This window comes from Acomys russatus, chromosome 7 (assembly GCF_903995435.1).
Source record: "Acomys russatus chromosome 7, mAcoRus1.1, whole genome shotgun sequence".
In the NCBI taxonomy this organism is placed as follows: domain Eukaryota; kingdom Metazoa; phylum Chordata; class Mammalia; order Rodentia; family Muridae; genus Acomys; species Acomys russatus.
In genome coordinates this window covers 54,327,920-54,343,393 of record NC_067143.1, presented here as the reverse complement: position 1 = coordinate 54,343,393, position 15,474 = coordinate 54,327,920, and the positions used below count along the sequence as shown (strand labels likewise).

The 15,474-nt window shown below is 43.0% G+C and overlaps 1 protein-coding gene across 4 annotated transcripts in view; it reads right to left on the bottom strand.

Annotated features, from left to right (window-relative positions):
- The window catches only part of Stim1 (stromal interaction molecule 1), a 160,516-nt gene that overhangs the window by 57,694 nt on the left and 87,348 nt on the right, over positions 1–15,474 (bottom strand). For all 4 annotated transcript variants that reach the window (XM_051149107.1, XM_051149105.1, XM_051149106.1 and 1 more), the window contains exon 2: positions 14,760–14,890. In XM_051149107.1, coding sequence (XP_051005064.1) covers positions 14,760–14,890 — 131 coding nt within the window. The remainder of the gene's footprint in view (positions 1–14,759; positions 14,891–15,474) is intronic.

The following is a 15,474-nucleotide window of genomic DNA, read 5'->3' as shown; positions in this document are numbered from 1 at the left end:
TCTTCCTCTGCTTTTTGTTACAGACACTGACACAGCTAAATGCAGAAAGACACATCCCCACCCAAGCACAAAATGATACATGTATACATAAGAAGGACACTAATACACACAGACTGAGAACCTGTCATCAGCAGGATTGCCATCCAGAAGAGACAAAGCAAACTCCACAACAAAGAAGGGAGGAAGGAAAACAACAGCCTGCTTAGTGAGAAAAAATTTCCCTGTCGGAGCAAGCCACCTTCTAGTTTTCCTGGAAACATGAGGAATGCCATCTGGGGGAGCTGCCACCTCGTCCTATATCTGGCAAGTCACTGAGACAGACGGCAAAGTATGCCTACTCTCTGAAATGTGTAGCTCCATGTGTCTGCCAGCTGGGGCCTTGCTTCTGTGCCAGATGACAATGTATCTTCTACATCACAACTGATTCTCCTTAAAACTCCCACGGCTCTCTGGAAAAGCAGTACTCTTGCCCTTAAACCCTTTTCCTGTCAACAGACATTATCCCGATATTCAACTCAGGAGGCTGACTCGAGGGGACCCACACAGGTTCAAGGCCAGCTTGGTCTACCTAGTCAATTCCAGGCCAGCCAGGGCTACATCTAGTCTCAAAACAAATAAACTAGTGTTTCTGATATAAACCATTTCTATCTCTACCTCTCTGACTAGCCCTTGCTAAAACTATCTCATCTTCATCTCAATTCTATAATAGAAAAGCGAAGCTCCAAAATACACGACTTTACAGATGAAACAATGTACTCAGGCCCAACTCTAAGGGTCATACACAGACTTGATTTTTGTTGTTTTGATGAGCACTCCCACATCAATCACCAACCAAGAAAATGCACCACAGGCTATTTTGGTGGGAACATTTTCTTAACTGAAGTTCCCTCTTCCAGAATGACTTTAATTATATCAAGTTGACATAAAACTAGCCAGCACAACTACCATGCCTGATATTTTTTTTTTCTAAGACAGGGTTTCCCTGTGTAGTCTTTGCTGTCCTGGACTCACCTAGTAGACCAGGCTGGCTTTGAACTCACTGAGATCCACCTGCCTCTGGCTCACAAGTGCTGGGATTACAGGTATGCACCACCACGCCCAGCACTCATGCTTAGACTTTTAAAAGGTCAGTATCTAGGTCAGGGAGATGGCTCAATGGGTAAAGGAACTTGTCATGAAACCTGAGTTTGATACCCAGGACCCATATAAGAGAGGGAGAGAACTAATTTCTGCAAGTTGTTCTCTGACCTCCACAAGTGTATGTGTGTGTGTGTGTGTGCGCGCACACACACACACACACACATACACACACACACTTGGTAATAAAAACAAAATTACAAGACAGCATCTAAGGCTTGGTAGAATATGCCCATAAATCCCAGCTTCTCAAGGAACTGATTAAATGAAGATGGTTTGAGCCTAATAATTTGGGGCAGCCAAAGCAACACAGTGACCCTCCACTGCCTAAAAATCAAAGCCAGATATAATAGTGCACACCTATAATCCCAGCATTTAGAAGCCAGCGGAATGAGAATAATCTAGGCTATATAACAAGTTATAGGGCAGCCTGTGGAACATAATAAGACCCTCTTTGCAAAACTTAAATAATTTGGTAATTCATGCCTGTAATTCCAGCACTTGGTAGGCTGAGGCAGAGAGATTGCTGTAAGTCTGAGGCTAATTTGGGCTATGTTGTGATTTCCAGGACAGCCTGAGCAATAAAATGTGAGTCCTTAACTTAAAAAACTAAAACTACAAAAATAAATATAAAAGCTCTAAAAATCAATGTCCTTACGGTTTAAGAAACTCACAAAAATGAAAGCTGAGTGTTTTATCACAACGTCAAAACTATGAGAGACCAAATGATAATTCACTTTCATCCATAGAGACCTGAATCCATTTCTTGATCCTTAGCTTATGGAGGGCCATGTGAAGCCTTGTCAAAGACTAATAGAACTAATACAAAAGTTTCAAACAATAAACTAGTCAGTTTATTGAAACAGATGTGTTGGTTAACACATATGATCCAAGCATGTTTGAGGCTGAGGGCAGAACTGCTGTAAGTTCAAGGCCAGCCTGGTCTACATAGTACATTTCAGGCCACCCAGGACTGTATATCAAGAACTTGTTTCATAGCAGAGTTGATAAGGAATAGCCCTAAAAGGCAAATAAGAACAATGTGCATGTGTGAAAATGTTGCAATGAAATCATAAATGCTAACTAAAAAAATATGGGGGGGTGCACACAGGATTTAACTCATTTTGTGTCCTTGTACTTGGGGGGCTAGAGGTTGTCTAGAGTTTAAAGCTAACTTGGGCTATCTAGTGAGTTCCAGATCAGACTGGGTTACATAGTAAGGCCCTAACCGGTCCCAGTGGGTGGAGGAAAGATGAGTATGGGACATTTCCTTTACCTAAGAATCAGGTTTTACCTGAAAAATATTATTATTATGATCATCTCTTGTTTTATCCCAAAGGCCTAATCATGGTAAAATCAGTAATTTGCCTGGATAAATAGCTAGGCACCAGAATGTTCCATGAGATAGGAAATAGTGACTGCAATAGGATATGGGTAAGAGCAAGACATCAGGAAAATAGAAAAGGAGAAATAACCTCTAGCACTCAAGAAGTAGATGGTCACGAATTCAAGGCCAGCCTGGGTTACATAAGGCCGTATATCAAAAACACAAAAACAAAACTAAAGCAAAAACAACAACAACAACAAAGTATCTCCCAACTAAGTTTAAAAACTTACTTCACCAACAGATATGCATTTGTCAGAAGCCTATGCTGGTCCTCTCAGCCTTTGTCAGAGAAGCTTCTTACCACTCAGAGACTCTTAGCTCAGAGTAAGTAACAGTGCAGTGCTCAGCCCTAACTGGACAACTGGATCAATCCCATCAAGCCCACTGTAGAAGAAGATGAAAAGGAGAGAGCTGAAAGATGGAGAGATATGCAATGAGCCATCTTCTTGATATAAATCTGTTACATTTATAAACTCCCAGCAACTGTAGTTACCTGCACAAGATGTGTACAGTACTGCACTGGTCTCCATTTCATCACGGATGGAGGAGGGTCCACAAATCCCAATCCTCCCTGAGGTACCACTGGCAGCTAATGATGCCTTAGTCAGTGGTGTAGTCACTAATACATTGCCCATGCCTCAATAAATAACTTCCCTCCCAGCTATCAGGAAAAACAAAACCAAATCTTAAACTGAATGGGACATACACACCACACCACACAACACCACACCATAACACTAACACACACACACACACACACACACACACACACACACACACACACACCCCGTAAGGCATGAGAGTAGAAGGACTCAGGAAGAAGAGTTTCAGTGGGAGAGGGAAGAGAGAAGAGGATAATGGGCAGTAAAAATTACTGAATCGTTCTATACATGTAAGAAACTGCTAATGATTATAAAATTTCTTTAAAGACTTATGTGTCTAAGTGTTTTTCCTTGTATGTGTATATGTGCAGTATATGCATCCAGTCTCTGCGGCCAGAGAGGACATCTGAAGCTTTCAGCTCTCATTGTGTCACTGTAAAGGAAGACGAAAATTTCTACCTTAAAGCGTATTTTAAAGATGAAATTAAATCATATACCTAAAATTCGTAGCTGTAGTATTATTACTCCCACAATTACCACTGTTGCACTGTAAGTATTTAGTAGTTTATTCCAGCCTGAGGAGGGGCTCACCAGTCAAATCGCCCTGTCTCCCACAAACTGATCAATAAGGAACATATAATGAAGAGAAGAAAATATGCCCTGCAGTAGGTGGAAGAGCCGGGAAATTGCTCCTGCCCCTTGCTGACGGCAGCACTAGGTGAGCTAGCTGGGGCAGTGCTGAAGAGCTCACCCTGGTGGTGTGGGTGCAGGAGAGCTGTCAGGCTGACCAACACAGCTACCACGCAGGCCGAGGCCCAGGGCTTTGTTGGCCCACCACAACACCTACCCCATTTATGAACTGCTGAAGCGTGTGAACGGGGCAGTCCTGAAGCTCCAAAGCTGCAGGACCTCTGTGACACAGAGAAACAAGATATCTGCGAGGACTCCCAGTGAGGATCCGGTACTGTTAGTGCAGCGGAAGGCAGATGTCTCAAACCAGACCTGTGAGTCACTGTAATGAACATTTGCAAATAAAGATTTGTGGACAAAAGGGTACACTGTGGACACATTACAGCTTCCACAATGAGATGGGGTGGGGTGTTGTTGTGTTTTATTTTTTGTTTTCTTTTGAGGAAAAAGTTTCAAGGGCAGAGGACAAATAGGAAGGGACGAGGAGATGAGTGGGATTGAGGTGAATGATGTGAAATTCACAAGAATCAATAGATCTTAAAAAATAAAGGAAGGAAGGGGAAGGAAAGAAAGAAGAAAGAAATGAAGGAAGGTATGGTGTGGTTTGAATGAAAATATCCTCCATAGGCTCACAGGGAGTGGCACTATTAGAAGGTGTGGCCTTGTTGGAGAAAGTGTGTCACTGAGGGTGGACTTTGAGGTTTCAAATGTTCAAGCCAGGTCCAGTGTCACTCTCTCTTCCTGCTGCCTGTGGACCCAGATGTAGAGCTCTCAGCTCCTTCTTCAGCACCATATCTGCCTGCACACCACCGTGCTTCCCACCATGACGGTAACGGACTAAACCTCTAAGCTGTAAGCCAGTCCCAATGAAATGTTTTCCTTTATAAGAGTTGCCATGGTCATGGTGTCTCCTCACAGCAATAAAACCCTAACTTCTAAAAATAAAACTTCTAAGACAAAAAGAAGGGAGGGAGGGAGGGATGAAGAAAGGAAGGAAGGAAGGAAGGAAGGAAGGAAGGAAGGAAGGAAGGAAATTGTCTTGCATGTTGTTTAGTCATTTTTATTTTGTTGTTTTGTAAGCTTGTCTCTTTTTTTAAGTTCAAGAACAGTGTCATTAGAGCTTGAGAGGAAACAGGGCAGGCAAGATGTAAATCTCAGGAAGGAAGGACATGGAAGAGAACAAGAGAAAGCCGCGCCTTTTGAGTCAGGCCAGCATGCGCAGCGACGGATATCACAAACAGCCACACGGCAAAACAGGAGTAATTTTAGAAAGACAGTGAGCAGGCCTAAAGTGCTAAGGCTTTGGTCAGTGTCCAAGTTAGGGCTTCCACTGCTGTGATGAAACACCATGAGCAAAAGCAAGTTGGGGAGGAAAGGGTGTATTTGGTTTATGCTTCCATATTGTAGCCCATCACTGAAACAAGTGAGGACAAGGACTCAGAGCAGGAACCTGGAAGTGGAAGGCAACATAGAAGCCATGGAGGAGTTTGTTCCCCGTGGCTTGCTCAGACTACTTTCTTATAGAATCCAGGACCACAGCCCAGGGATGGCACCACCCACAATGGGCTGGGCCCTCCCCCATTGATCACTAATTGAGAAAATGCCTTACAGCTGCATCTCATGGAGGCATTTCCTTAATTGCGGTTTCTTCCTCTCAGATGACTTTAATTTGTGTCAAGTTAACATAAAACTACCCAGCACAACCAAGAGCTGAAGGGAAGAGATGATGATAACAGTGGTGATGATGAGAAGGAGGAAAAGAAAGCAGCAGTGGTGGTGGTAGCAGTTGCTATACTTTTCTGAGTTAAGACTACATACCTGGAGCCAAAATGGACCTGACTTTGCCCTGTTAGGAACTTCAAAAATTACAGCCCTTATCAGCTCCTCTCTTCATTAGCAACTGGTAGGTGACATACGAAGTTTGTGCAAGGATTAAATGACTAATGCATAAAAAGCACCTGGTATAATACCAGGCACACAGAATGGGCTCAATATAAGTTGTTGTTGTTGTAGAAAGTAAGTAAGAAAGAAAGAAAGAAAGAAAGAAAGAAAGAAAGAAAGAAAGAAAGAGAGAGAAAGAGAGAGAGAGAGAGAGAAAGAAAGAGAGAAAGAAAGGCAATACAAACAGGCCTGTTTTCAAATTTAGCTTTGCCACTTACTGGCTATGTGACTTTAAGAAAAAAAAATTAAACTTAGAAGGCATTTTCCCCAGCTATTTGAAGAGAATAACTAGTTTCAGAATTTAATGTATACAAAGCCACAACACGATACCTGGCACACAATAAGCGCTAAATCTTTCTTTGTTTTTCTCCCTTTTCCTAATATGATGGTACATTTAGTGAGAGCTGACCTGCACAGCAAGAATTCCAAATTAGGGATTTGAGTTAATGGTACAGCAATTACATGGCATAGCAAGGCCACGGATGTAATGATTTCCCAGCACCAAAACAACAATAGAAAAAAATCACCACCATCAACAAAACAGACTTCAGTTAGCCAACTCATTATACCACGACAGCCCACCATTCAGTGTGGCTGCCTCGATGAGGCTGGCACACTGAAGGAAGCTGTCTCTCTCTGCTTGAGTGCTCGGCTCATTGCAAAGGAGAGCAAATACAACACAAACAAAGGGGTGAGATGAACACTCACTGAGGAAAGAAAGGACCTGGAAGTAGTCTGAAATATTTATGACACAAATACGAGCAGAGACAGACCAAAGTGGCAGGAGGTATGTTTACAGAATCTAATAGCAGCTAAGGTCAGATCTGAAGGGATGAAATGTTAGACACAAGAAGTCAGAAGAAATAGGAAGAGATCACACAGAAGACACAACCAAAACCTAGCTTTGGAAGATTACTGGCAGTAGACACAGTAGGAGTTAGTAAAGAAGAGACTAGTGGCAGGGCAAGGTTGTCTACCATTATCTGCTATAAGGAAATGACATAGGAAACCAGAAAAGGGATATTATTAGGAATATAATTTTTATGTATAACTCTGCTGCTTTCTTTCACCCAAATTAGCCCATACTAGCTGCACCGAGCCTCCTCTTCTCTTCCTACGCGCTACTTCCAAGTCCAAATGTCTGCCTGCTGTTTGGAAGACTGCAAATGCTCTTGCAGATAGTTCCCTTCAGGCTTCAGTTCCCCAGCCCAAACACCTGGTGGCAGCTTCCAGCACTCTTCATCAATACCCACACCCTACCATAGCTGACCATCCAGAGGATTTGAGCTGCTATGTGGGTTCTAGAAATCAAACCCAGGTCCTCTGGGAGGGTAACCAGTGCTCTTAGCCAGTGAGCCATCTCTCCAGTCCCAAGAGGTTTGTTTCTATTCTGCCAAAGTCCAAGTATGTCTCTAGCTGTGGTATAATATATCTTTGTGATTTGAGCTCCTCTAGCCATCTGGATGCATACAGAAACATTTAGGTCTCATTCAGATCTTTTATGAAGCCAGACCTTTAAAAAAAACTATATAGGCCTGGATATGGGGCTTCTAGAGATGTAGTAACCCCTAGAAATGTATACCTAGCTCTGTCATGTCTGCTTCCTTACCATCAGCCACTCTGGCAAAGACAGTTTCACACATGTATGAAGTAAATTTTGATTACTGACAAGCATTATTTAATCTCCATCACACCTCCTCCCACCAAGTTCCTTTCCCACATTCAAGTCTTTTATTTTGTTTTGTTTTAAGACCCACTGAGTTTAGCCAAGATCATCTGTATGTCCATGGGTTTGGAACTATCCATTGGTGCCTAGTGGACTCCTCAGTGAGTACACATTTAAACAATGACTGCCCATCCCCCAGAATTCACCCATAGTCAGTAGTTTATCAAACGCTCATGAGGCCTTCTCTGATCTATGAATGACTATTAACATGCTCATTCTCCTCCACCGCCTCTTTATTAGTGTGTGTGTGTGTGTGTGTGTGTGTGTGTGTGTGTGCGCGCTCGCACGCGCGCGCCCATGTTGGGGGTGAGGTGCCACACTGTAAATACACACAGCTTGTGCTTGGAGGTCAGAGGACAACTTTACAAAGCCAGTTTCTCTTTCCACCATTATGTGGGTTCCAGGAATAAAATTTAGGTTGCCAGGTTACACAGTCTTTACAAGTACCTTTACCCATGAAGACATCTCTTAAGTCCCCCTTAGGTAATCATAGCTACTGTGAGATCATGACTGCAATAGTGCTGCACTGTCCAGAAGACAGCATTTTATAGACCTTCTTCTGATCTACTGGCTTTTACATTGCCCCCTCCCCTGACTGAACAACGATCCTCAAGCCTTAGAGGGGATGGTATAAATGTCTTGTCTAGGGATGAGTGTTGTTGTTTGGTTGACCTGACTTCCTGATCGGGTGGTAAAGTGTCCAGGAAAACCATAACTCCGAGGCCTGAGAAGGTATCCCAGCTCTGAGGTGGGGCAGTGTTCCAGGGGAAGGGTATCTGAGTCATGGCACCAAATGTTGCTGTTTGGTTTCCCTTTCTGGTACTTGGATGGAAGGGTATCCAGGGACTCAGAAGCCCAGGAACCACACAGCTCTGAGAGGAGGCCTTCTCTGTAGAGATGTTGCAGCTCCCGGGGAGGGTTACCCCAACCCCTGAGGAACTGAGAAGCTTAGGAGCCTGAGCCCTGCTCCTTCTTCAGCCATTGTAGCTCCCAGGGAAATGTTACTCCAACCCCTGATGACTTGAGGAGGCTAAGAGGCTGAGCTCTGCTCCATCCCCCAGCACTTTCTCTTAAAAGAGAGTTATTGGAGGGATGAATCCAGGAGTGGCTGTCTCTCATCCCAGAAGATGAGAGAGGGGAACTGGGCAGACACAGTCTTTATATAGGATTTCTAAGGTGGCATATCTTTCTAGGGCAGGGATTTCCAGAGTGAGGATTGGTAGGATTACAAATCCTGAGTCTGGGGAGCTCAGAGATTGGTGGGTTTTCTTGTTCAGGGATTAATCCATTCTCCTACTCAGAGATTGGTGGGTTTTAGTGGGAAGCTCAGGGATTGGTCATTTCTCTTGCTCAGGGATTGGTGGGTTTTTTGTCTAGACTTTTTACCTCAAATTAACATAATCTGGGGGTGAGTCCTACTGAGGGACTGGAGATGACAGTTACAGAGGCCTGGGGGAGGAGCTGGGCTGCTGGAGCTTTCTCAGATAGGGGTCTGGCCACTCTTTTCCTTGAGGGATCATAAAATTTACAAAATTTACAGAGTCCATGGCAGCATGAATAGCCAACAGAGACTGAAGAAGAGGTGCTGCCATCGTGGGCAGCTCCCATGAAGGCACTAGGCTGAAGCAGGAATGATTGTCATCGTCATGGACAGCTCTCATGGCAGCAGCAGACAATCTGAGCAGTAAAGGTGTCAGCTTGCATCACAGCAGTAGGCTGAGGCAGGAAATGTCACCATGGACAGCTCCCACTGAGGGGCTGACAGGACCCCGCTGCTCCAATTTTGTGTCCTGTCTACACAGCCCCAGGGCTGGAAGAGGGTCTGGCAGTGCTGAAGCAAGAAGGAAGGACCAGCAGCCTGGCACTAAAAGTTTTAGTGGCCTGCTGTTCCAGGGCTAGACATAGCTCTTGGATGGGAGGGGAGCTTGCACCCTCCCTCTCCCTCTCTCTCTCTCTGCCCCCCTCTACATCCCTACCCCTGCCCCTGCCTCCCAAGAAGTACTGGGATCATAGGCATGTACCACCATGCCAAAGTTCTCACATATAATTTTCTAGACTGGTTTCTTCCACTCAGCATGTCTTTAAGATTTATGTGTTAGTTGGGCAGTGGTGGTTCCTGTAATCTCAGCACTAAGAAGGCAGAGGCAGGTGGAGTTCTATGAGTTCAAGGCCAGCCTGGTCTACAGAGGGAGTTTCAGGACAGCCAAGGCTATACTGAGAAACCTTGTGGGGAAAAAACCAAAAAAAGATTTATCTGTTATGTACAACATACTTCATTTTTTATGGTGAGAGACATCTATAATCTCAGCACTCAGGAAGCCGAGGCAGGAGGATCACAAGTTTGAGGCCTGCCTGGGCTGGTGATTTTCATGTTTATCAGTGAGTCTGAGTCAAATGCAAACCCTCCGTAAGCAACTAGAGGCAGGAGGGGCCAGCACTGCCCACTACTCTAACCCCTGTAAGGCTGTTTCTAGCCCTGTGAGATGCAGATGGCCAAGATCCTCCCTACAGAAGAAAAAGAAAGTCCAAGATCAGGCCAAAAAAATCCCACCAATCCCTGACCTTGCCCCAAGATCGGTCCACAAAATCCTACCAATCCCTGGCCACCCTAGGAAGCCCCCAACCCAAAAACCTTATATAAAGGAGGTTGGAGAGATGGCTTAGTTGTTAAGAGCACTGGCTAGTCTTCCAAAGGACCTGGGTTCAACTTCCAGCACCCACATGGCAGCTCACAACTGTCTCTAAGTCCATCACATAAAAGCAGGCAGAACACTAATGCACATTAAATCGCTTTTGAAGAAGGGTTGCCTCTTAGGCAGTTCTTTGCTGCTTCTCTAAACAGAGCCAAGCCACCATCTTAGATCTTTCCTAATAAATCTCCTGTATGAGGTTTGTTGCACGCTGTGACTTGAGGTTCGAGGCCGGCTTGGGATACATAAAACCCTGGCTAGAAAAAAACAACAAAGGACCCAGTAACATAGCTCAGAGGTCACACCTGACGACTGGAGTTCAACAGCTTAGATTCATAGGGTGGAAGGAGAGAACCAACTCCTGCAAACTGTTCTCTGATTTCTACATTGTAAGACACACACACACACACACAAGAACAGTTTAAGAGTCTAGTCTAACTTAAGTAAGACAGTATTTTTAGAGTCCCCTCTGTCTACCTCAGACTATCAGAATAACCCAACATTGCCCATAGACAGCTTCACGGTCACAGCTCAGGAGTTCCCAAATTGCTAGGTTAGTCAAACCTCTGATTTACTAAGAAACCGTCACTGCCAGACACAGACATAGTGGTTCACACCTGTAATTCTCGGTCTGTGGAAGCAGATACAGGAGGGCTGTTGTGAGTCTGAGGTCAGCCTAGGCTACAGAGTAAGCAGCAGCATGCCCACGCTTTAGAGCGGAGCCATGTCGCAACAAAACACATAGCAAAGTGAGCTGGGGAGTGTGACTCAAGGGCAGAACACTTACCTCGCACTCACAAGGCCAAAACAGCTACATTTTTTAAAATTTAAATTTTTAAAAAATTAACCTTGAGATAGATCTTTCAGTTCACTTCTGTTATTTGAAAAACTTATCAATATGAAGCAGAACAAATTAGGCTTTGGGGGGAAAAGTATACTAGGGATTAAACCCAGGATTTCACGCATGCTAAGCAAACTTCCATTCTGATATATATCCCAAGCTCTTTTACTCACTTTTTTTCACTCACTTAGTTACCTAGACTAGCTCTAAACTCTTTAAGCCCAGGCAGGCCTTGAGTACCACACCTGGCTTAAAGGAGGTTGGTTTCTTTTGGTTTTGTTTTGTTTTGTTTTTTTGTTTTTTGAGACAGGGTTTCTCTGTGTAGCCTTGGCTGTCCTGGACTCGCTTTGTAGACCAAGCTGGCCTCGAACTCACAGCGATCCACCTGCCTCTGCCTCCCTTAAATGAGGTTTTAATAGTCTATGCCTCCAGATTTCTACTGAGGTTCCTGGGTAATTAGCAATATCTTTCAATGGGTTGCAAAAATCTGAAGTCTTTGGCAACCAGTACAACCAAAAATTCTCCACAGTACCTTAGCAACCTTACCTAAGCCTTGCTGCTTCTACCTAACTTTCTAGCTAGGTCCTGAACTCCAGTTCTGTGTCACTCATGTTTGGACCAACTGAAGTACACACATTTTACTAGCCTCTCACTCTAGAACTCCTGTGATGGGTGAAGTGAAAATGTGCAGTAGTGGACCTCTCTAACCACACGGGTCTGAGGTTACAGTGGGACTAGGGTAGCCCAGGCAAAGCAGAAGCTATGCTGAAAAAGAACATCTCACCACTGGTGCAGAGAAAGTAGGGTGACAGCTTTTGTGTTATTTTAGAACAGTTTGTGCTGATGAGGTTTCTGTTGTGGTAACATTCCTCTGAAGAGAACATTTTCTTCCTTCCCTCTTTGACAAAGCAATTCAATAGAATGTGAAAGGAAAAAAAAAAGGAGTGTTAACAAAGATATCCAGATATTTGCAGATCTTGGATTACAGCACCATTTTTTTTTTTAAGACAGGCTCTCACTCTTTAGATCAGGATGGCCTCAAACTCACAGAAATTCTCCTGCTTCTGCCTCCTAAGTGCTGGTATAACACTTTTTTATTTATTTCATATGTATGAATATTTCTTTTCCCTGCACTGTGCTTGTGTCAATTAGGAGGGTGTTGGATACCCTGGAATTGGAGTTATAAACAGCTGCACACCCCTCTGTGGGTACTTAGAACCAAGCCCCAGTCCTCTCTAAGAGCAACAAGTGCTCTTAACCTTTCAGCCATCTCTCCGTTCCCCTACTATATCACATTCTCAGTTAATGAGCTGCCCATTCTCCAGTCTTTGGGCAATGCTAGGACAATGATCAGGATATCTTTGGGTCTCATCCCTAACAGGAATATGGTTTTTCTTTCTTTTCTTTTCTTTTTTTTTTTTTTTTTTTTTTTTTTTTGTTGTTGTTGTTGTTGTTGTTGTTGTTGCTGCTGCTGTTGTTGTTCCCTGAAGGCCAGTAATACTTCTAGATAAGACTAAAAATTTGGATTCCTTGACCATAGTTATTGGGCCTGCTTAAGGTTGTAATTGACAGGTTCAATAGATACAGTATTTCAGCCTGGTTATCTGGGCCCCATTTTTCTTTCCTATTTGTAGTTCAGTGGTTTTCTACCACAATTTCTTTGTTTAACCAAAGCAATCTAGTGTACTTCTTACTACACCTATACCTTTCTCACTGTGGTTCTCCACAACTCAGGTCCCCCTACCATTTACATTCAACTCAATATCCAACGTTCTTCTTCCTTGAATTCCTTAGACATTATTGATCTTTACCGAAGAATCTTCTCTACCAATCAATTAGTAGAATGTTGCTTTCTACTTGCCCTGTCTTCAGTGACAGGGGACTCAGTATTTAACAAGGCAGTCTCCTCTATAACAAAATATCTATCTATTTGGCAATTCTTTATTCCAAAAGAATATACCTGGATTTTAATTTCCCTACATAGGTCCAGTTCTGCACTCAAGATAAAGGGAACAACACAATATGTAAGAGCATGGGCTTTGAAATCAGATATGGGCTCAAATCTAGTATGTGTCTCAGCAAAATGTTTAAACTTTCTAACATCTTGGTCCCTAATAATAAACCAACTTCCGAAGGCTGTTAAGAAAATTAAATGAGTAACTATGCAAAGCTCTTAATGCCGTCTGACACAGAATAAGAGCTCAAGCAATGACAACTAGCTGCATAGTTTTCATTATCATTTGCTTTAGAGAAAGTCTAGTGTAGCCTAAGCCAGACTTGAAGTCCTGACCCTCTTGCCTCCACATCCAGAGTGCTGGGTTCCTAGGAATGTGCCACAGCACTCAGCCCATTTGCCATTTTCAAAATCTAATTTCTCAACTCTTTCTGTATTTGAAGTTAAAAAAAAAAAAATTACTTCAATGTCAGGCTTTTGATGTAATACACAACCTAAAAGAGGCTTGGTCTCAATTGGCCAATCTCATCATTGAGAAGAGATTAAATCGCAAAGCCTCTGACCTATCAATGGATCAATCCCGGAGTAGATTAATAATATGACAGTATTATTGAGAGGTGGGGCCCAGTTGCAAAAAATAGATTGGTGTGAGGGGGATATATTCTCTAGGAAGCTGCTAATTGTTTTAAGACCCTTCTGTTCTCTCTGCTTTCTAGTTGCCATGATGTGAGGAGCTCTACTCTGTCACATGCTCCCTGAAATGATTAGTCTGCCTACCTATAAGTCCAGAAACAATGGAACTGACCATGCACTATAAGTTCTGAAACAATAAGCTACAACAAATCCTGCCTTCCTTAAGGTAGTTTTCTCAGATACTATGCCACAACAACCAGAAGCCAAAGTCTCTCCATTTTCTTCACTAGCTTGTAAATTATGTGAGAAAAGAATGTGTCTCTTAATCTGTCTTATTTACCACCTTATCTACAAACCTAGCACAGTGCAGGGCACAAACAGACATTTACTATTAAGGAAGTGTGTTAGATGCTACTGGCTGACGTTTATGGTCTTTATCATTCATACCATTCCTCTCTGCACAGGCTCTTGATGTTCTAAACTCTTCTGATGAGGTGGCATCCAAAATTGGACACAAAACTCAAAGGTAGATTATTTACAAGAAAAAGAGACTAGGTTTCTCCTTCATAATGTAATCTATGTCACTACTGAATATTTAGCCCGGTAGCCTCAACAAACTGCTGGTTTATGTTGAACCCAAAATAAGAAGCCTTTAAATCCTTCCCACATGATGATCTTTCACTCTGGGCTCTGATGACCTGGAACTATATAGTAATGCCAAAAAGTACAACAGTAAGATGGCTCTTTTTTTTTTTTTTTTTTAAAGAGCTTTCTTTTTCTTATAAACTGCATCTTTAAAAATAGCCTGACTATGCTAAAATTTGCTTCTTCCTCACAAATAAGAATATAAAGCCCCAGAAAGTGGAATCTGACTATGTTTTCCTTCTCTTGCACGCCAACAGAAGGCTGAATCTGTATTCTCTTTCCACAGCAAGCTCACATTAAGATGCAGGGACTATAGAGAGCATCTGAGCAATCCCTTCCCTCCCAAACAGTTAAGTGAGTGTTGTGCTATTCACCAGTCAGCTCTGCTCTCCTAGGTGTCATCCCACCTGAAGGCAGCAAACAGAGACGCATCTCTCCACACAGATTAGTCTAGGCAGCTTTCAGGGATAGTTTCATACAGAAAGAAGAGCCATGGGAGGTAAGAAAACTTACCTCATCACTTTCTTCCACATCCACATCACCATTGGCATCATCATCCATAAGCTTATGGATGTTGCGGATGGCCTCAAAGCTGAGCTTCTCATCCTCATTGTGGCACAGGGGCTTGTCAATCCTGCAAAACTCTGTATGGAAAAACCAAGGGACAACATTACTCAGAGCTGCCGCTCAGCCCCCACCATCCTCTTGTATCAGCAATCTTAGCATCCAGCCCCTCATACAAGTATTTTAATCCACTACATACACAATGATGGAAGGTATCATCTAGACTTTAGCGTCTCTTGGAAAATGTGTTGAGCTTGCCCATATAGAAACAGTGCTTCATCATTCTAATAGCTCTCCAACAGCTAAGTCTGTCGTAGATTAGGAATAGGCCTAGATACTGACAACACAAAGACCTAACTCACAAATGAGAAGGACAATACACATGAAAAAGATTGTAATCACTAATAATCAAGGAAGTTCATTATTTTAAATACAATTTAATCAGTCAAATAAACAAATGTAAATTCGCACAATTTTTCTAGAACTAAAGCAACAATTCCAATGCCTAAATAAATGGTATAATTTTTCTTTTTGTTAGCGTTGTCACTAGAAACACATATAATACGAACCACAGGCTAACTAGGGAAGCTTCTCATATCAATAAGGGTGAGTGACCTTTCCTGCTCTTCCTGTCCTCCATTCCAGTCTCTCCAGATTTACCCTT